We start from the raw sequence: 23,245 nt of genomic DNA on the forward strand, positions 1-23,245 counted from the left end.
GACATTTGACAAACTGACTTGTTGAAAGGGTGGCATCCTATAATGGTGCCACGTTGAAAATTACTGAGCTCTTCAGTAAGGCCATTCTACTGCCACGTTTAAAATCACTGAGCTCTTCAGTAAGGCCATTCTACTGCCAATGTTTGTCTATGGAGATTTGCTCGCTGTGTGCTCGATTTTCATATACCCGTCAGCAACAGCTGTGGCTGAAATGGGCAAATTCACTTATTTGAAGGGATGTCCACATACTTTTGTGTGTGTGTGTGTCTGCACACACTACTAGATCCACAACCAGTCTGTCTGGCCCAGTGAGGACTCCTTACAACTGCTTGGGAGAGACTTTACTGAGTCTGGCAACCAGGGAGTTCTTGCTGTCTCTTTTTAAAAAATAAATTTAGAAAATCTTGGTTTTCTGTTGTCAGAGACATTCTGAGATTTGTCATATTTATAAATGGAACAAATGTAATATCCGTTTTATTCGTTCTCTTTTTAAGGTAAAGTGAAATCTCTCTTGACGTATTTTATATTGTCGGGAGTATCCCCTTTTCATACCTCGCTTAGTGATCTTTCTATTGCAGAAAAGCAATACTTCATTATAGGAAAACCTCAATCATTCCAAGTGCTATACAGTGTCGTACTTGATCTGTGTCATAGTACTCCCAATATTATACAGAAAATTGCATAGTGAAACGCTAAAGGTGTGTGTAGCATTTCATGAAGAACTGCCATGAATGTGGCAATGTTCAAAAAAATGATCTGAATCGTAGTGAAGTGGAACTCACTCACCAATACCATGCTCTGATTTTGCTCATCAACTTATGTCTACACACAGTGCAATTTGACAGTTTAAATCACAATGCCTCCAATCATGTTTGACAATAATTACAAATATAATACAGCTGTTGTAAATCTATAGTGACAATGACAGGAATAAAGTACTTTTTTTAATATATTTTTTACTAATGTGTCACGCCCTGGTCTTTACATTTTAATAGAGAGCAATAGTAATGGCGTATTTTTGTAGGCACTAACTGCCAGGGTTCGTCTATGTTTTGGATAAATGCTGAAAATGAGGTCTATGGTAAACACAGGCTTTGGAGATCATGTTTTGTTCTATGACGATCTTCAACTGTCTCTTTTTGTGAATTTTTAAGTGTTTGTAGTCAAAACAAGCACAAAGGCTTTCCTAATTCATAAAGATCACGTTAACAGATATATAACATATAAGATCGCCTAAACACTGAAATAAGGTCTAAAAGGTTATCCCAAAACCCTATTAATTCCCCACCTCCCCCATAGGAATGGCCAAACAAGCAGAGGTAACTCATATTCATGCCCTTGTTTAGTCCAATGTTGACATCCCTCTGATAACACCCACTTTGAAATAGGAGTGCTGGCTATTTATGCCCCAGGTACATAAAGTTCTTGACATTTTTATTTTTTTATATAAACAAGTGCCAAACTGTTAAATAAGTGTGAGGTGAACTTAAGTTGTTTTGAGGGTCTTATTGCACAATGCAACATTATATCCCCATGCATAGGAGTATCCTTTGCTCTACTACACACAACTGGGTATTGAGGATTGGCATTGGCATCTTGGGGTACGTGCCGATGTGCGCGTTCTCAAATGAAGATTTTCTTTCACGTCTTGTAAATATACAGATGATGCCTTTACAGAGTTGTGAAATTAGTGAACTACAATTTTATAATTTATTCCAGTTATTTTCTCACGATGTGGTGTCACTGAGGTATAATACGAACGGGGGTGGTCAATTTCCAGCACGTTACGTAATGTTAGTCTGCCTATGCTTTTTGCCTGCCTTTGTTACTAAAGAACTGGCTCATTTGACGTCATCACAGAGCTCCAGGAAGATTGCAGTGCTCCTAACCACTGGTTCCAGATCAGCTAACAGAACACATATTTTAACTGTGTTGGCGGTAGCTATTCTGCAACAAAGTAAAGGCGACTCAGGTCAGTTTTGGTACGCGGATGCGCGCACGTCCGAATGTTTGGAGGGAGTGTGCGTGTTCGATTGACAGTCATATGCAAGCCACCCTGCACACAGGCACGATGTCTGAAGCTGCTGCTGTAGCGGAGAACAACGGAGACGCTGGACTAAATGGTATGGTTCGTCGAAATGTTTAGCTATATTTTACTGTTATTGTTTATTAGAAAACTTGTCAGGTAATTTGAATCATTGTCTTTTGATACTTTACTATTTGGCTTTGAGTGCATAAACAATATCTAGTGAGTTTTGGGTTGGTTTTCTATGTAGTCATGGAGAAGGGTTGTGGAAGGACCTACATTGTGCTATTTCTGTTTTCTGTATTGACAGTATCATGGACCAATGTGATTTTAAGAGGCGGTATAAACCGTAAGATTGACCAACAGTAAAACCAATGGTTGATGCACGTGGTGCTGAATAGGCGGGATAAAGTGGATGTCAACAAGACGAGATGGAAGAAGTCTGAGAGCTCAAAAATGGGGTTAGGTTAGATGTTCGTAAATTAACATTTTAATGCACATACCCGAGTTTTGAGGAAAGAAGTATTACGAAAACCTAACGAAACATACTTGGAATATATGAAGTGTTTTTATTGAATGCATAGTCAGCCAATTGTGTAACAGTGTAATAGATATGTCTTCTTGCCGTCGATGTAAACATAGCAAACTGGCCTAGTTAATCTGAGTGTGGGTTTAAATATAGACCAGCAAAGAGTAGCCGATAAAACTACGCGTGCACCTCTAAACACACCTGCTGCACTCAGTCTGGTCAATTTGTATATAGCAGCCTGATACTTCTGGAGAGCCTGCTACTGTGAAAATAATAATACAATATGATCAGTCTAATGAACTGTTATACCAGGTATATGGTAATTTACTTGATTATAGGTGTATTCACTATCAACCCCTAACAACAATGTAAACACAATTTAGTGCTGAACAATTTAGTGATATTTTGGGGGGTAGATCGGTTATTAAAACATAATCATGGTTTTCAATTTTGTTTTATTTTTATACATTCAATGTATTATGAAATAATGGAAATTCCAAAGAACAAAATAATGAACATTCAATTACCAGTACATTACAACTACTCTATTGCCTCTGTCAGGTCCACATTAGGTAGACATCAATAGAAAAATATGAAATTACAATCAAAGAAAATATTCTCTTAATTCTTCTTGGAAAGTTAGTTTTGCTGTATCGCGCAAGTTAAATGTGCCGCTGCTCTTGTTTTTTTGGGTTGCACCTTCCCAGGTGCTGGTAGGGTAAGCAAAACTCTGAGTTGTGTGTACTGTCAGTCTGTCACCCAACAGCCTGTGACCTATGGGTCAGAGTGCAAAATTCACCCTCCAAGGATGTGTGACAGCTCTCCTCTACCAAGCCCTTTTATCGGAGGATATTGGGATTCCTTGTCTTGTGCTGATTTAGCCCACCAGCTAGTGTGTGTGTGTTGGCCACCGTAGCCTGGCGCTAACCTTTTCAAGATATCCGCCACTGCTTTGCTCGTTATCAAGGCCACCGGGCGCTAGTCATCCTTCAACTATTTAAAACTCAACCGGGTCACTTCCCTAGATAACCGCGTCTAAGAAGGTTGTTAGCCTAGCCAGCTATAAAACATGCGGTTCGGATTGCATCCCTCTCCCCTAGCTTGTTTACCAACTCCACCTAGCTGTCACTGTGTGTTGTCAGCTTGGTTTACCATAAATAAGCCTACGTTTAAACATCATTTTCCTGCTCCAGCCCTGTGGTCATAGCTAGGCTCACCTGAAATGATTTGTGGGTGCTGTACAACTCCCACCAGATTATTGTAGCTCTCTACCTTTACTGTGTATTGTGGTAGTTGTTGTAATACATTCTCCAATTACTATTGTTAGTTAATTTGATTAATCAGTATATTGCATAAGAAATGTTATATTAATGTCCTTTTTAACCGTCATGTTCTGAGCTGAGAGAACACCGCATCACCATGATGCTGGGCGTTCAGGGCTGTTCCTCTTGTGGAGCTGAACTACAAGTAGAAGATGGTCATGACCTGTGCCCTGCTGCCTACTCGTTGGCCAGCTGTGTGAGGCCCTTTTAGACCTCTGCATTAACTGCGCCATCCTGCCTGTGAGGGAAGTGCGGCTAGGCAGAGTTGAGGCATCTATACCGTTCAGTGTGCCACCTTCACCGGCTTTTCTTACAGAGCTTCAGAGATGCTGGGCCAACCCATGGGCTCTCGCCCACCACACCAAGGATAGTAGGATGCTATCTGCCATGCGCGATGCAAAACATTGGCTGGACCATATGCCTAAAGTGGATGAAGGCATAGCAGAGCTGATGCTCTACCCCAGATGAATCCCTGAAGGATGATGCCCGCTGCCCCAGACCTCCGTGCAAGGATGAGCTACTGTCATGGGTCTACGACACAGCTGCCCACATTTGGAACTCTCTCTGTGTTTATGCTAGCACAGAACAGGATGCTCCAGCTAGACCATGCAGACCTGAATCTCTGCAACCTGAATGATGCATTGCATCAAGCTTTTGCGTTCATGACCAGAGAGCTAGGCAGACTGATGTTCACCCTAGTTGTGACTCGTCACCAGGTCTGGCTCGCTCAAACAGGTCAATGTTTTCCTAAAAGTTCTTTCACATGTTGCGGATGGTTTATGCTTTCCAGACCGTAGCCGCAGGGGAATGGTTCACGTCCCTGGATTTTAAAGGATACTTACTTTCACGTTCCTGTGTTAAAGGAACACAGGTGTATTTTGTGGTTTGCCTTCCAAGGCCAGGCATACCAGTTTGTGGTATTATCCTTCGGCCTTTCCCTGTCTCCTTGCATCTTCACAAGATGTGTGAGCGCAGCCCTGAGCTCCCTCCACCTGCAGGGGATCTGCACCCCCTCTTGAGAGTATGCGGCCGAGGGCACAACGCTGACACTGACACACATCACCACACTGGCTCTTAATGTGAACAACGAAAAGAGCAACTTCACACCAAGCTAAAAGGTCACCTTTATTGGCATGGCTCTGAACACCTGCACTATGAGGGCATGTATAACACCTCAGCGTGTGGACAGCATTCTTCTGCAAAAATTCCAGTTGAACGCATTGGTGAAAGTACAGATGGCCTCCGCGGTTACACCGTTAGGTCTACTGTCTTTAAGACCACTACAAGTCTGGCTCAACGACCTCCCCCTTGGACAGAAACATCAAAATACGGGTGACGAGGGTGTGCTACTCTACTCTGCTGCCGTGGAGGAAGAGAACCTACCTGACTACAGGTGTCCGCCAAGGCAGGACGTAGTGATGACCGACATTTCAGTAACAGGCTGGGGAGCAGTGTGGCAACACAGGTCTGTACGAGGAGAGTGGTGCCCCCGCTGGAGGAAAGAGCCCATCATCGTTCTAGAACTTCAGACAGTTTACCTTGCCCTGAATCACTTTCTGCTGGTTCTCAAACACAAACATGTCCTGATATGATCAGACAATACATTGAGTGTTCCACATCAACCATCAAGGGAGAACGAAGTCTGTATCCTCCCTACAGGTGGCCCAACAAGCCATACGAGCCATTCATCTCTCAGGCAAGTTGAACTAGGTGGCGGACTTCTTGTCGCGAGAGAAACCAGCCCCGCGGGAATGGAGACTTCATCCGCGAGTAGTGAAGTTGATATAGCAGCGGTTTGGAACAGCACATGTGGACTTGTCCGCCTCAGAGCAAACATCCCACTGTTCCCTCTGGTTCTCTCTGGCAGAGTCCAAGTGCTCCCTGGGCATGGATGTCTTAGCCCACACATGGCCAGAGGGCCTACTGTATGCTTTCCCTCCGACCTCCCTGATCTTAGCAACGCTGCACAGGGTCTCTCGGGCTCAGCACAGGCTGCTGCTTGTAAACCCCAGATGGCCAGCGAGACCCTGGTTTCCAACCCTCCTCTGTCTTCTGGCGGGAGAACCATGGCAACATCTCAGACAGAACCTGCTCTCACAGTTGGACGGCAGGATATGGCATCCCAGACCAACTACAGTTATGAGTGTGCCTCTGAAGAGACGGATCCTCTACTGATCTGCTGTGATCTTGCTATTATCGAGAGGTTAAAGAAAGCCAGAGCACCATCAACCAGGATGATGTATGCTTGTCGCTGGAAGCTGTTTACCGAATGGTATTCTAATAGGGTGGAGGAACCGGTGTCCTGCTCTGTACCTGTTAAACTGAGCTTCCTTCAGAAACTACTGGAGTCAGGTCTCTGCCTCTACCTTGAAAGTGTATGCCTCAGCCATATCGGATAACAATTTACACATTGTTGGGAAATGGTCAGGGGCCCACTACCTCATCTGCCAGTTCTTATAAGGTGTCCGCCGGCTGCATCACCCCCAGGGCTGTCCGCGTGGCATCCTGGGATCCGCCACTAGTATTGGAGGCTTTGATGAAACCTCTCTTAGAGCATACAATGGAGCCGTAAACAACTTTCCTCTTAGCTATTTCATTAGCGAAATCTGTGAATGACCTCCACGCTGTCTGAGTCCTGTCTGCCTACGATGGAAGGCAGATGACCTAGGTGGGACCTTATTGCCCCCCCCCCCCCCACACCTTTCCAGAATGTGGAGGAGGAGCGAGCAAATTTCCTGTGTCCAGTCCATTCCCTCAAATGCTATATGCAAGCCTTGGAGCACTACAGGAAATCAGACCAGCTATTTCTGTGCTTTGGTGGGAGGTCAAAAGGCCTTGCCTTGTCTAAGCAGAGGCTTTCACACTGGGTTGTGGATGTCATTGCTCAGGTCTACCAGGGTGTAGGGCTCCCTGTCCCAGAAGTTTTGATAAGTCACTCGGTCCTCTGGGCCTCGCTGAGAGACATCACCCTGAATGAGATATGTGCAGCTGCTACCTGGTCATCACCATGCACATTTTCAAGATTTTACAAGGTCAACATCGTATCCAGCCATACCATGGGGTCTGCCATTCTTCCAATGGCACTGGCGCATTCAGGTTAGTTGTGCTATTCCTCCCGACCTTGTTGGTATGAGTCATCCATACTTTCAACCGTACTGACGGTCTGAAAGGTATGAAGTAGAACGGAAGTTACGAATGTACAGTTGAAGTTGGAAGTTTACATACACTTTAGGTTGGAGTCATTAAAAAAAAAAAAGCAACCACTCCACAAATGTCTTGTTAACAAACTACAGTGAGGGGGGGAAAAGTATTTGATCCCCTGCTGATTTTGTACATTTGCCCACTGACAAAGAAATGATCAGTCTATAATTTTAATGGTAGGTTTATTTGAACAGTGAGAGACAGAATAACAACAAAACAATCCAGAAAAACACATGTCAAAAATGTTATAAATTGATTTGCATTTTAATGAGGGAAATAACATTTTTGACATGTGTTTTTCTGGATTTTTTTGTTATTCTGTCTCTCACTGTTCAAATAAACCTACCATTAAAATTATAGACTGATAATTATAGATGGCATCACGAGGAAGGAAAATGATGTGGCTATATTGAAGCAACATCTCAAGACATCAGTCAGGAAGTTAAAGCTTGGTCGCAAATGGGTCTTCCAAATGAACAATGACCCCAAGCATACTTCCAAAGTTGTGGCAAAGGTCTAAGGACAACAAAGTCAAGGTATTGGAGTGGCCATCACAAAGCCCTGACCTCAAGCCTATAGAAAATGTGTGGGCAGAACTGAAAAAGCATGTGCGAGCAAGGAGGCCTACAAACCTGACTCAGTTACACCAGCTCTGTCATGAGGAATGGGCCAAAATTGACCCAACTTATTGTGGGAAGCTTCTGGAAGCCTACCCAAAACGTTAGACCCAAGTTAAACAATTTAAAGGCAATGCTACCAAATACTAATTGAGTGCATGGTAACTTCTGACCCACTGGGAATGTGATTAAATAAATAAAAGCTGAAATAAATCACTCTACTATTATTCTGACATTTCACATTATGAAATAAAGTGGTGATCCTGACTGACCTTAGACAGAGAATATTTACTAGGATTAAATGTCAGGAATTGTGAAAAACTGAGTTGATATGTATTTGGCTAAGGTGTATGTATACTTCAACTGTAACTATGATTCTACGAACACCTGGAAGACCGTCAGTACTTTCCTGTCACTTGTAATCTGTTTACGAGAAGATTCTCAGAGACAGTTCGTGGTCTGACGTACGGTTTTATATGAACCGTGGGCACGTCGTCCCATGCTGTCACATCACAGGCGTGACTTTGTTGTTAATTTTACTCGACCTGCACGGAGCTCAAGGGATATACTGACGTTCTTTCAGGTATTTGTACAACCATAGATACATTCGTAACTTCTGTTCTTCAAAGTAGATAAGGTATACTTTCACAAACTGTCTCTGTCCCTCTCGTCATTGTGTTGTGTACATTCCTCTCTCATGCAGTCTGGGTGTGTAACGGCCAAGATCCTTTTAAAGTGTAAATTTGGCTAGCCAAGCTTGCTTCACCTTCATGTTGGTGCTAGCCTGCTTGTTAGTTGCTATGCATCAAAAGCCAATTCAGTAGGGCCTGGAAACGATAGTGAACTTCGATTGGTCAATAGCAACGCAATGTTGCGGATTATTTGCATAATGTTCAGCAATGGGGCTCCGTTGTTTAATCGCCCCCAATGTGTTAGGTGGATTTCCGGTTTAGTCACAAGCTCTGCTTGTTGGCTACTGCAACATAGCAGGCTTTCTACGGCAGACCAGGTCTTTTGGCACTATGTCAATTACTATCGCCAGAACGGCCAAACTTATTTATATTTTTTATGGCAGTTTCGGGGTCTAAAATTATTTGATTATGATCAAGTTAGATCCACACTCAATTATTTTAAAGTCACTACAAATCGAGATATTTAGTTAAATAGTGATCCATTCTGACTACTAAATTTGTTGTCACACAGGAGCACGTGCTGTCACAGACCAATCACGGACCGGCAGGCTAAAAGTAGTCTCCATAGACTTTTTTATTTAACCAGGCAAGTTAGTTGGGAACAAATTCTTATTTACAATGACGGCCTAACCTGGATGACGCTGGGCCAATTGTGCACCGCCCTTTGGGACTCCCAATCATGGCTAGTTGTGATACAGCCTGGAATCGAACCAGTTTCTGTAGGGGCACCTTCAGCACTGAGATGCAGTGCTGCACCAGAGTCAGATTAACTTGTGGAGGCCATTTTAATGTGTCTCTGCAGTTTGAAGGGAATTGCAAACTAGCACTAGCACAACTGGAAATCTATATGTAACACTAATTAGCATTGGCTCACAAAACTACTTCTAACCTCCTTCATACTGGACACATAAGAAATGGCATGCATGAGTTAATCTGACTCTGGGGAAGTAGATAAATGGCCTCATTGCTAAAACCCTGAGGTTGACACTCAGGCAGGGTGAAAACGACTACATCGACCATGATCCTTCGCTAGTTACGCTCACTTTCACCATGATCCTTAGCGTTAATTATTATTATTTTTTTGTGCCATTCAGCCCCATTCAGCAATATGGCACGCTTCAAATTCAAATACTTCCAGCTTCGTGCGCCATCAAAGTTTTTTTCATAGGAATACATAGAATTGTAGAATAATAGTGAAGAGATCAAAACTATGAAATAACACATGGAATCATGTGGTAACCAAAAAAGTGTTCCAAAAATATATTTTAGTTTCTTCAAAGTAGCCACCCATTGCTTTGATGGCAGTTTTGCACACTCTGGGCATTCTCTCAACCAGCTTCATGAGGTAGTCACCTGGAATGCATTTCAATTAACAGGTGTGGCTTGTTAATTTGTGGACCTCCACTCCCATACCCCCTCCTCCCCTCCCCCCACCACCATCTCTACCGTCCCCTCCAACCCACCCAAAACATGCGCCAAACAACCAACAAAAAGAGAGGAAAAACAACAATGCAAGAAACAATAGACATCAAGGAGAACGCACATCTAAATAGCAAGGCCAACTGTATGCGTTTGAGTGCATGTGTGACACTGTGTTTGTTTGTACATGTACCTGCGCGGCATCAGCCTCAGGCAAACAGGCATTGGATGTAACAGCGTTCCCCCTTTTGTCATTCAAGCTAACTTTTTTAATTAGATTTAGATTTTTTTTATGGTCATTGTAGTTAAGCACCATGTTTCTGCACTGAACTCGGTGTTTTAAAATTAGTAGAAATGTGTCGTTTTCACATGTAGACACTGATATTGTGCTGGCGATAAGGAAAATGAGGTTGAAAAGTGGTAGAATTGCCCTTTGCATTGTGATCTTCCTTTGTCATAGCCTTCTAATCAACTTTGTCATTATGACTGTCTGTATGGATATATCCTGTTAGCAAATATTGATGGAGTATGTGCTCAGTCTGGAATGAACTGAGGGATGTATATTTAAAGACCTCCGTGTGCATGGGTTGCAAAGGGAGCAAAAGGCATGTTTATCAGTGTCACACATACAATGCCTCTAGAGGAAGTACACAGTCAGCACTGTGTTGACCTCCCTTTATGGGGACTGCTGGGTATGGGCAGATGTGATAGAGCATTACCAAGCCCTGAACTGAGTGAGTTGGCATGCTGTGCTATTTATGGACACAGTGACATGTGGAAAGTGCAGAACGTTTTTCAGGACACAGTAGGGTGGAGTAGGAAAGTGAGGGTGAGGATCAGGAGCCTTTCATTCGGACGTTTGAGCGTGCATGTTGAGTCAGTTACATTCCAGCTGCAGTGCTAGCCAGGGAGGGAACAAGGTTCGTTATTGTTAGAGACAGCTTACTCACTCAATAAGTAGATACTAATTTTTGCTGTGTAATTCTCAGAATTGAGTAAAGCTTTATGTCCACTGCAGTGTCATTGTCTTGGATAGAATATCTCAGTCCCATCCACACAATGGGTATATTCAGTTTACCTTACTCTTCTTTGGTGATTATGTGAGTCTGGAGCCGTTGGTTAGGCTATACATACTGGTTTTTATTACCATAAGATATGTTTCCATACAACAGCTGATAACAGCTCCACGACAGAGCGAGGAGCAGCCAGAATGTTCGGCTCACCACTGGCGTCATGGCAACCTTGTTTAGGCCATGGAGCACGGACAATGGACTGTTGACAGTGGCTTTGCTCAGGCCACTGTGTAATCCTCGGGATGAGCCTGGGGTGCTGAATTGGACTTGGGGGAGGGGTAGGGGCTGCTGTCATTCAATGTCTGGCCAGTGAAACCGACTGAGAGACTGTGTCACATGACCAGTGTGTTTACTCTCTCTGCTATGAGATCATGTGCTCTGCTTGTGAACCCTAGCTTCCTAACTTCTGGGAGTATGTGAGACATTTTAAGATGGGGAATCCAGAGTGAGAAAGAGACTGGATGTCTCCAGTGTGACTCCCTATAATTTGTATCCTAGCTGTGATTGGCAGTCTCCCCTGTAGCGAGTCCCTGCCTGGGCTCATGTAGTAACATGGATCAGCCACGCTAGGCCATGGCTCGTATATTACAGCAGGTGCTGTAAACTGACAGCACAAAGAGCTATTCACTATCCTGTCATCATGCAGTAAATAGAGACTAACAGAACCACTGGCTTAAGGAGGGGTAAAGGTCCAATGCATTATCTTAATATGAAATAATTTCTGGCTAACAATTAAGTACCTTACTGTGATTTAAAAAAAAAAAAAAACATTTTTAAATGGTCAAAAAGAAGCAAAAACCTTCTTAGCAAGGACCAATTTCTCAAGCAAGAACTTTGCTGTCTGGCTGGAAGTTGTCTGAGTGAGGGGCCTAATTCGACAAGCTTAATGGGAGGCATATGTAAACTGAACTAGCTGTTTTTGGCAGAAAGGTTTGAAACTCTGTTATTGGTCTATTAACTTACTTGTGGCCATGTAACGTATGTGGACAGCCCTTCAAATGAGTGGATTCGGCTATTTCAGCCACACCCGTTGCTGGCAGGTGTATAGAATTGAGCACACAGCCATGCGATCTCCATAGACAAACATTGGCAGTAGAATAGCCCGTACAGAAGGGCTCAGTGACTTTCAACGTAGCAGCGTCATAGAATGCGGTGAGTTCGTCAGTTCGTAAAAGTTCTGCTCTGCTAGAGCTGCCCCGTCAACTCTAAGTGCTGTTATTGTGAAGTGGAAACGTCTGCCGCGAAGTGGTAGGCCACACAAGCTCACAGAACGGGACCACCGAATGCCGAAGCGCGTAAAAATCGTCTGTCCTCTGGAACTGTTGTAAGTGTTGCAAAAAACTGCCTCTGGAAGCAACGTCAGCACAAGAACTGTTCGTCGGGAGCTTCATGAATGAGGGTCCATGGCCGAGCAGCCGCAATCAAGTCTAAGATCACTATACGCAATGCCAAGCGTCGGCTAGAGTGGTGTAAAGCTAGCCACATTTGGACTCTGGAGCAGTGGAAACGTGTTCTCTGGAGTGATTAATCACGCTTCACCATATGGGTTTGGTGGATGCCAGGAGAACGCTTCCTGCCCCAATGCAAAGTGCCAACAGTAAAGTTTGGTGGAGGAAAAATAATGATCTGGGGCTGATTTTATTATTTTTATTTTTTTGTGGTTCGGGCTAGGCCCCTTGGTTCCAGTAAAGGGAAATCTTAACGCTACAGCATACAATGACATTCTAGACGATTCTATTCTTTCAACTTTGTGGCATCAGTTTTGGGAAGGCCCTTTCCTGTTTCAGCATGACAATGCCACCGTGCACAAAGCGAGGTCCATACAGAAATGGTTTGTCAAGATCGGTGTGGAAGAACTTGACTGGCCTGCACAAAGAGCTGACCTCAACCCCATTGAACACCTTTGGGATGAATTGGAACACCGACTGCGAGCCAGGCCTAATCGCCCAACATCAGCGCCTGACCTCACTAATGCGCTTGTGGCTGAATGGAAGCAAGTCCCCGCAGCAATATTCCAACATCTAGTGGAAAGCCTTCCCAGAAGAGTGGAGGCTGTTACAGCAGAAAAAGGGGAACCAACTCCATATTAATGCCCATGATTTTGGAATGAGATGTTCGACAAGTAAGTGTCCACATACTTTTAGTGTATATCGCCTGGTGATGTCACCAGGCAGGCCAAAACTCCATCCCACCTAGACAGACACATTTCAGGCGGTCTTTTCAAACAGCTCTTACACTTAAAGGGCATTATCATTTTCATGGTGATAATTCACAATTATTCCAACCTGGAAATATACATACAATTTTTGTAAAACAGGATAATCAAGTTTTTGATTGCGCTGGGCCTTTTTAAACTTTGTGGTTGTGTGTCTCTGCCAGTCTCTCTGACTGTGTGTTTCTTTATCCCCCTCATCATATCATTCTAGGTATAATGTATTTTAATCATTAGGCTATTAGTTCAGCATAGAGGCACACTTTCCCATGGACTACAAAACATTTTGACAGAAAACATACTAGATATACAAAAACATGGAAAGTAATCATGTACATATAAGTGGTAATAAGTTGTGAAGTTTGATAGATTCGCTAAGTATCCTAACTGACAAATGTGACCAATGTCATGTTCTGTATGTACGTGTCCTGCAGGGTCCTGGGTGGAGTTGGAGATGAACAGAGCTGCGGCCGCAGCTGCGGCGGGGTTGTCCCAGTCTACCTCCACCGTTGGCCAGGCTCTGGGTCTGCTCCCCCTGCCTCAGGTGGAGGAGGAGGAGGTGGTGGAGGCCATTGTGGGGGGCTTAGAGCATGTGCCCTCCTCATCCTCCATCCATAACGGAGACATGGAAAAGATTCTACTGGACGCTCAGCATGAGTCTAGCCGCAGCAACTCTTCCTGTGACAGGTAGGGGGTGCTACAATGAGGAAGAACACAGTTCAGCTTGGCCTTGAAAAAACTAGGTACAGATAATACTAAAAATCTAGAACAATTCTTAAAAATCATCTAACTCTTTTCAATTCACTGTTGAGGTCACATACTAGCCCAAAATAAATGTAGATTTAATCTCTGGATTGATATAGTACTGTATGCTGTTATGGCTCTGTAAATATAATCCGTTTGCAATAGTAAACAACATCTTCATCACCTGTGTGTGCACAGGGTGAGGTCATTGGACTTAAATCCACTCACACCTCTGCTTTCCCTACCCTCTGAGCCATGTCGCCCGGTCAGCTGAGTCCGTCAGCTGTCAATGAGTCACCTGAGAATGTTTACCAGGAGTGTTTCTACAACAGCCTACTAATGGTAGAGCTCACAGACAGACTCATCCATCCACTTTGAGGTTGCAGGCTGACAGGCAAAGTGAAAGCCTAATAGAGGCATGATTCATATGCACATTGAGCCATCAGAGGCGAGGTCTCTTGCTTAATGCATTGGGAATTTGAGCAAGCCCCAAATCTTCAACCTGGTTACTGCATACAAGTGTACATTCCTATGCACCAAGGGAGAGAAGACTTGGAGTGCATAAATACTGTTTTTATTTTGTTGTTTGATCCTCCCCACAGTCCTCCCCGGCCTCCTAGTCCCCAGGAGGATGATCATGATGGACAGATCATCTTTGATGTGGACGTGAGCAGCAGAAGAGACGGCCAAGTAAGAGTTATTACTCAGTGTGCCTGTGCTACCTACGTCACCTATGTTTCCATGGTAACATAACCTGCTGCTTCCCTCAGTCTCTTGTGAATGACAACCGTAACCTTTGTTACAATGGCGATGGCGACAGGAAACACTAACCCGGTGGGTTTGAATCCATGGACACGGCAGTAGCCTCAGCTTTAGGTTCCATTACAGTTACACACACACACTCTGTCAGTGGATGACATGGCAAAGCCACATTTTTATGTTGACGACTGACTCTTTGTGGCTGTAACCATGGCAGCCTCACACAGGGTTTATTGTATTGTATGGGCGGTCAGCCATATTGTCTCTGCCTCCCCCTGTTGTCTGTATTGAGATCAGTGTCCTAATGCGCAGCATGTGTCCCTTGCAGTCAGAGGAGGATACCCTGGAGAAAGAGAGGGACATGGATATCCTGATGAAGGACTCAGACTGGGTAGCAGACTGGTCAAGTCGGCCCGAGAACATTCCTCCTAAGTGAGTGATGTACACAGTCCCATTGCCACTAAAACATACAAGTCTTAGTGTATCTGGTCTTCTAGGTAAATCCTAGTGTGTTGTGCATACAGTAATACTACTTATGGCTGAATATTTCCACATGATAAGGAGAAGATGAATAATACTGTAATGAATCCACAGGAGGCTGCTGAGAGGAGGACTACTCATAATAATGTCTGGAACGGTGCACATGGAATGGCATCAAACACTTTGGAAACCATCTGTTCGACGTATTTGATACCATCCTCCCCAATTAGGGTGCCACCAACCTCCTGTGGGACAATGTTGATGAGGAAGATGGTAAAGTGGATGGTGACGTTACTGTATGATAACCATAATTTGTCCTTGCCTGTAGGGAGTTCCATTTCCGCCACCCCCGGCGTTCAGATACACTCAGCATGAGAAAGACGGGGGCGATGAAGAAAGGAGGTGTCTTCTCTGCAGAGTTCCTCAAAGTGTTCATCCCCTCACTGCTACTATCACACATCCTGGTCCTGGGACTGGGGTAAGAGCAAACCTAGGACACTTTTGCGAGCAACCTTAGTTAGGCAATCATTTGTGTTATAAGTAGGATAATAGCACTTTTTTTATGGAAGTGAAAAAGCCAAGTGATGACATTATGGAAGGCTTGTTTCAACCCATCAATGGATCTGCTGGGAGAACAACATTTTCATTATTTAGCCATTAGCTGGCTAAGTAAACACTTCCTTCACAGATTAATGTAGACAATTCCCACATGGAATCTCCTGAACAGCTTTCAATTTCCTTCTGTTTACATACAATTAGAAGAACCCCAATCAGATCCAATATATCATGTCGTTTTGTTTACTAGGAATCAGATATCCCTGGAACAAACTGCATGTACAGAAAATAATTAGCCACTCTATATTTATTTTACCTTTATTTAACTAGGCAGGTCAGTTAAGAACAAATTCTTATTTTCAATGACGGCCTAGGAACAGTGGGTTAACTGCCTTGTTCAGGGGCAGAACGACAGATTTGTACCTTGTCAGCTCGGGGATTTGAACTTGCAACCTTTCGATTGCTAGTCCAACGCTCTAACCACTAGGCTACCCTGCCGCCCCGTATATGTATATATATGCACACTTCCATGCATATTTCTCTCTCTGTGTGTGTGTGTGTGTGTGTACATGCATACATACATACATACATACATACATACATACATACATACATACATACATACATACATACATACATACATACGGGGCAGCAGGGTAGCCTAGTATATGTGTATGCGCACACTTCCATGCATATTTCTGTATAAACCAGCAGAGGGCGTGTGGTAGCATCAGACAGTGGGCAGCTGCAATGCTGGAGCCCTGTGTATAAGTCTGGGTCTAGATAGTAGAGCAGCTGCTGCTGGGATGGATAGACACCTGCTGCACCACACCCTTAACACACACTTTGACAGCACACATGACACGGCAGGGACAATCCACAACTCCATCTATCACTTATCAGCCGACTAGTTAATGACTCGGGGTGTAACTGCTCTCACTCTCTCCCCCTCAGGGTGTACATTGGGAAGAGGTTGAGCACGCCCCCTACAAGCTCTTTCTGAGCAAGAAGCTGAACGAGTGCCTGCGGGAAAAATGACGCTGTTGTATGAAGAATGCCCCTCTCTCCTCAAACTATCCCTTTCCTTTTCCCCCTCTTTCTCTCTCTGCTCTCTCCCACCTCCTAAAAAATGTCCACCTCCTGTAACCTGCGCGGACCTGAAACGTGCTGTGTTCTCAGGACCGATGCGTTGCCTCCAGCCCCCCCCTTCCTTCCTCATTTGTATTAGCTTTTCAAGGAAAAAGTGAGGTCATGTTCCCTTTTCCTCCTGTTTTGGGTGTAATTGTTTATAAAGGGTGTTTTTTGGGGGAGGAGGCAAAGCATAAAACCAAACCAAACTCTTCTACTCACTAGCTCCAGCACTTTGTCATGCCTGGTACAAGAAAGAGCTGTCTGCCCCACAGATTTACAAGATAGAAGTAGCCCAAGATTGTGCCATCTACAACAGTGGTTGGGTGAATCTCTCAAGCCTGTCACTTGACCCTGAAAGGGTCTAACTAATTTCAGAAAGAAAGAAGCTAACCTGAAAATGTGAGCATGCCTTTGAAAGTAATCATTTTGTCTATAACTATAAATACAATTTACTGTAGATGTTATGGTCTTTTTTTGAAATATTTTTACCACCATAATAAAGCCTGAGTTTTGATTAAGGGTGTTACCATTGTGGCCATGTCAAATCCACAACCACCAGACGCTGTGCATTGGAGAGAGTCTGCTTGGCCTGCCAGATGAGATGTGTCCAGTATGTGTCATTGTCTTGTTTCTGTCTTGAGTTCTTTACAACATATCATGGGCCTAGTTATTTAGGCCTGGTTCAATGGGTAAACCTCCGATATGCCTGCACAACTGCGATAGGTCATCTTACCACCTTACACACTTGTACAGCATGCATGCAGACATTTAAGAACCAGTTTATGTAGGTTGTTAGTCCAGCTGGAGATTAACCCTGATGTTTCACCACACTGATAGCTGGAGTTGGAATGGAGTCCAGAGGCAGATTAGTTTTAGAGGCACAACCACATGGATAAATTCAAGCATGCTCTGAATGTCACTGTGACCTACAGTATGTCACAGTGCTCAAAGAGGGACCGCAGTGTTTCAAAGTTGAGATTTAAGATTAACTTAAGATGGGGCTGTTTGTACTAACACTCCACCGTTGGATATTGCTGACATCAACCTCTTTATTTCCCTCTACACAACTGCCAAACGGAACTGAGGTCCACCTTGAACCTCAACTCTTCTCAGTAACCACGTGCCTCACCTCTGTTCCCAAGACTCCATTGTGGTTCTGTTGGTCAGTGTCTGTCTGTGATCTGACACCGGGGCTACTCTATGGTTTGTTTCAGTGAGTTTTATTGTCTGTATTGTGACATTGGAGTCTGAACACACAGAGCAGGAGGTATAGCTATGATAAGACTGAAATCATCAGGGATTTAATGAAGATTATGTTAGAAATATACACTTCAAAATGGGCCCTGCAAAGGAAAGTTTAAAAATGATTCCCCTCAGACTGCTATGGTAACAATAGTTATTGTAATCATACACATCATTTTGATTTATTTTTGTTTTTTCCCCTCATTGTAAAATGGAAAAAGGTTTTGTCATTAAAATTTCCTCAATCAAGCTGAATTGTTAAGAATTCTTTTGTATTAGTTTCACTGATTAACTATGCAAAGGGAAGGGATCACCTATTTCCCACCAAGGTGCATGAATTGAGGAAAAAAGTGGATAGGAGATTCAGCAACTCTTGCAGGACAATGGATTTTTTTTTTAAGCGCATTAAGTAGAAACAACATGAAAGGCTTTTGGCCTTCAGGGTTTTTTACCTGAAGAAGGCCAAAAGATGTATTGCGTTGGTTCTACTTTTGACTGATTACCCAGAAACACACACAGACTAAAATGCATAATCTCACACTGCATCAGATCAGAGCCAGCAGGGAGAAGGGAGGGTGGTAATGGCTACTAGCCAGTCCTCATACCTCAGCCTATAACATGCAGTCAGTTCTCATATTCCAGAGCCTTAAAACACCAAATGTTTAGCCGAGTGTGTGCCTGCACAGTCATTTGTCATGCAATGGAGCTTGTCCTGTCACTGAATGTCCCCAGGGAGGCCACAGGCCTGGTTCTGCTGACTGGCACTTCAAATCAAACATTATTTGTCACATGCGCCGAATACGACAAGTGTAGACTTTACCGTGAAATGCTTACTTACAAGCCCTTATCCAACAGTGCAGTTCAAGAAGAAGAAAATATTTACCAAGTAGACTAAAATAAAAAGTAACGAGTCTATATTCAGGGGCACCGGTACTGAGCCAGTGTGCGTGGGTACAGGCTAGTTGATGTAGGGGGTAGATGTTGGGGGTAGAAGCTGTTGAGGAGCCTTTTGGTCCTAGACTTAGCGCTCCGGTACCACTTGCCGTGCGGTTGCAGAGAAAACAGTATAACTTGGGTGACTGGAGTCTCTGACAATTTTATGGGCTTTCCTCTGACATCAACTATTGTATAGGTCCTGGATGGCAGGAAGCTTGGCTCCAGTGATGGACTGGGCCGTTCGCACTACCCTCTGTAGCGTCTTACGGTCAGATGCCGAGCAGTTGCCATACCAGGCGGTGATGCAATCGGTCATGATGCTCTCGATGGTGCAGCTGTAGAACCTTTTGAGGATCTGGGGACCCATGCCAAATCTTTTCAGTGTCCTGAGGGGGAAAAGTTTTTGTTGTGCCCTCTTCACTGTCTTGGTATGTTTGGACCATGATAGTTTGTTGGTGATATGGACACCAAGGAACTTGAAACTCTCGACCCGCTTCACTACAGCCCCATCGATGTTAATGGGGGCTTGTTCGGCCTACCTTTTCCTGTAGTCCATGATCAGCTCCTTAGTCTTGCTCATATTGCGGGAGAGGTTGTTGTCCAGGCACCACACTGCCAGTTATTTGACCTTCTCCCTATAGGCCGTCTCATCGTTGCAAACTTAATGATGGTTTTGGAGACGTGTTTGGCCACGCAGTCGTGGGTGAACAGGCAATACAGGAGGGGACTAAGTACACACCCCTGAGGGGCCCCAGTGTTAAGGATCAGCGTGGCAGACGTGTTGTTGTCTACTCTTGCCACCTGGGGGCGGCCCGTCAGGAAGTCCAGGATCCAGTTGCAGAGGGAGGTGTTTAGTCCCTGAGTCCTTAGCCTAGTGATGAGCTTCGTGGGCACTATGGTGTTGAATGCTGAGCTGTAGTCCATGAACAGCATTCTCACATAGGTGTTCTTTTTGTCCAGGTGAGAAAGGGCTGTGTGGAGTGCAATTGAGATTACGTCATCTGTGGATCTGTTGGGGCGGTATGCGAATTGGAGTGGATCTATTGTGTCCGGGAGGATGCTGTTGATGTGAGCCATGACAAGCCTTTCAAAGCACTTCATGGCTACCGACGTGAGTGCCACGGGGCGGTAATCATTTAGGCAGGTTACCTTTGCTTCCTTGGGCACAGGGACTATGGTGGTCTGCTTGAAACATGTAGGTATTACAGACTCGGTCAGGGAGAGGTTGAAAATGTCAGTGAAGACACTTGACAGTTGGTCAGCGCATGCTTTGAGTACACGTCCTGGTAATCCGTCTGGCCCAGCGGCTTTGTGAATGTTGACCTGTTTAAAGGTTTTGTTCATCGGCTCCCGAGAGGGTTATCATACAGTCATCCAGAACAGCTGGTACTTTTGCCTCTTCCTGAGGGGGTGTACTACAAAGCAGGATCAATAAGTTAGCTTGCTAACATGCTTAAATATTCTTAAATAACTTTACATTTTTTAGAAAGAGAAGCTTTCATGGTGTAATTGACTCAACAACCAATAACACATATGTTTAGCTTTCTTAATTTCTTAATGAACCAGAAAATCAATAGTTATTTCTGGTTGTTTATTAAAGTTAGCTGCCTAACTCATTGAACCTACTTTGTAGTTTACCCCTCTGGACAATATCCCACTCATGTTGTTTCTCATATCGCTGTGTTGATGCTTGTAACATGATTGTGGATCTCTTTTTAAGCTCCATGACTGTAAGATAACTACCCTGAGACCTTCAAAACTCAGATACTTTCATGCCCCCCCTTCTCTTTCTCTCACACACACACACATACTCACACACATCCTGTCTGTCACTAAAATGATTGGACTTAAATTATCCAGCCTGGTCTCATAGACTAGATGTAACATATTTAATGTAACTCCGGGACACTCAAATTAGTATGAAATGTAACGCTTGGTGTGGTTACATAAGACAAAAGGAGGGTGGTTGGTTGGGGTGGATGAGTAGACATATAACACGAACGTCTAGCAGCAACTCAAGGTTGCGTGTTCAAATTTCATCACAGACAACTTTAGCATTTTAGCTGAATAGCAACTTTGCAACTACTTGCTACTTAGCATGTTAGCTAACCCTTCCTTTAACCTAACTCCAAACCCTAACCCCTAGCCTAGTTAACGTTAGCCACCTAGCCAACGTTAGCCACAAGAAATTGAAATTCTTAACATAAGTTTTGCAAATTCGTAACATTTTGTACGAGTTACAATTCGTAGCATATTGTACAAATTTCAATTCGTAACATATCATACAAATGGATGAAGGACAAATTAATACATACCATATGAAAAGTAAGATCTCATACTAATTGGATTGTCCCAGATTTACGTTTACTATGTTACGTCTACCCAGGTTGAATTATCAATCAGTGAAACCCTGTTAGTGGCCTCTGGCTTCCTGTAGGCACAGCACAGATATAGAGATCTCACCAACAACTGGTGAACAACACTCACCAAGAGCTGCTGTCAGTCAATACCCCATGCTCCTAGCTCAGTCATTCTGACCTTTAACCCCACGGCCATGATACTTCCCGGCATGTAACTGGAATAGAACCCCTGCCTGGGACACCAATGGGAAGCATTGATTTTGTGCGATTTGAAGCAGCTCACGGATGCCACACAGGAATTAGCTGTCTCGGTCTGCATGTGGTTTAGCAATAACTCAGGAATTAAACAGCTCCAGTGACAGACGTTTGATTTGTAGCTCAGACTAAGCTGAGGTTTACATCATTTCTTGTTCAGTCCCTATAAAGAATAGCTTGCTGTCCTCTAGTGGTGAAGATATATATGAGGCATGCCTGTGCTTTGTGTGTTTGGGAAGGCTGGGGACGTGTAGTGTGTCTATGTATGCTTGTTACCTATATGAAATCAATGTTCAATAGAAATTACTTCTATGTATCCAGATGGTTAAGTTATGCAATCCTTGTACACTCTGACAATACAAATGACACAGACACTGAGAGTCAGACTGTAAGGTGCAGTGTAACTTGATCTTAACACAATTGCACTGAACCCGTTGATCCTCTGTCTGGCATGTGGCAAAGTGGCTGAATTGGATAAACAGTCAGGATGGCTAAATGAGTCAGAATGCTGTTGAGCAGTATCCAAGAAAAGTCCACCCTCACTCCCATTCCTCTCTAACCAGTGGGACATGGGGCAGAACAGTAATTGATGGTAGTCAATGAAGGGGGGATTTTGTTTGGCATTCCAGAGATACAAATAGAGATTATCCTAGAATTTAGTTCTGCATGCTTTGTAATGATGCATGCATACACATCATTAGTCATTCAAAATGTGCATGTACATCCTCCTCCATTTTTTTATTTAGATAATATCAGTAAAAACATGCATGAATGTATTTTGAGTATGTTGTATGAAGTCTGGTCTGTTGAGATGGGGAGGGTTATGTTTTTTTTCACTGGAGAAGGACACACAGAGCCGGCCACCACCCTATAACCCATGGTAACGCCACAAGCTGCAATGGGAGGAGCTGAGGAACTTGCCGCCTCTGGATTGGCTGGAAGCAGGTGTTCTGAGGTTCTGTATGGGGAAGGAGGAGAAGATGGGATGGAAAAAGAGAGTGTGTGTGTGTGTGTGTGTGTGTGTGTGTGTGTGTGTGTGTGTGTGTGTGTGTGTGTGTGTGTGTGTGTGTGTGTGTGTGTGTGTGTGTGTGTGTGTGTGTGTGTGTGTGTGTGTCTGTGTGTGTGTGTTTTTACACCAAAAGAAAGCTGTGCACTACCTGTTAATCCAGACACAGAAAATACATTCTCTAACCACTGGGGGATTGGATGCAAGTGCATCAACTTCAGAGTTGTGTTTTCTGTGACAGTGTAAGGAGCAACAGTGCATAAAATGGATTTACTACTCTTTGAACCCCATCTGTTTCGTAATGCCAGGACCAGAAGGCAGACATGGGTCCAAGTGGCCGTCTGTTTTTGGGCAACTTCGTTATAGACCTAAAAGTTCAACATGCAATTAGTCTTCAGAATCTAGTTGAGTAATGTTTTTTTTACATGTGTGAGCAAGGGAGAAAGAATTCAGAACATGAGCAACTCCTGCGGCAGACTTGCCCAGTCACACAGAATGGGGTGGTGCTGAAAGGATAGCTCCCTTCATTGTTGAGCTGGGTGTGAAGTAGCAATCTGTGAGATATGCTCTGACTGCCTTTTGACCCCATTCTGCAGACTTGTTCAGAATTAAAGTTTTCATTTAGCCACAGTTTAACGCAATACAATAGTTACATTTATTAAAGTCGTTTTCTCACCACTAACCTC

At 43.9% G+C, this 23,245-nt stretch overlaps 1 protein-coding gene across 1 annotated transcript; it reads left to right on the forward strand.

Annotated features, from left to right (window-relative positions):
• The first annotated feature begins 1,840 nt into the window (after positions 1–1,840).
• LOC115159484 (BCL2/adenovirus E1B 19 kDa protein-interacting protein 3-like) lies at positions 1,841–18,251 on the forward strand. Its single transcript, XM_029709241.1, has 6 exons — positions 1,841–2,123; positions 13,526–13,778; positions 14,438–14,525; positions 14,923–15,026; positions 15,403–15,552; positions 16,584–18,251. Exons 1-6 carry the CDS (start codon positions 1,991–1,993, stop codon positions 16,630–16,632), a joined length of 777 nt encoding a protein of 258 aa, XP_029565101.1. The 5' UTR covers positions 1,841–1,990; the 3' UTR covers positions 16,633–18,251.
• Positions 18,252–23,245: the final 4,994 nt, after the last annotated feature.

Source organism: Salmo trutta, chromosome 23 (assembly GCF_901001165.1).
Source record: "Salmo trutta chromosome 23, fSalTru1.1, whole genome shotgun sequence".
Taxonomy (NCBI): domain Eukaryota; kingdom Metazoa; phylum Chordata; class Actinopteri; order Salmoniformes; family Salmonidae; genus Salmo; species Salmo trutta.

Bases quoted from the DNA above. Each gene is read 5' to 3' on its own strand.
- LOC115159484 (XM_029709241.1), top strand. From the start codon at position 1,991: ATGCGCGCACGTCCGAATGTTTGGAGGGAGTGTGCGTGTTCGATTGAC. The intron at 15,027-15,402 runs GTGAGTGATGTA...CCTTGCCTGTAG, and splicing joins CCCGAGAACATTCCTCCTAA to GGAGTTCCATTTCCGCCACC. The intron at 15,553-16,583 runs GTAAGAGCAAAC...TCTCCCCCTCAG, and splicing joins ATCCTGGTCCTGGGACTGGG to GGTGTACATTGGGAAGAGGT.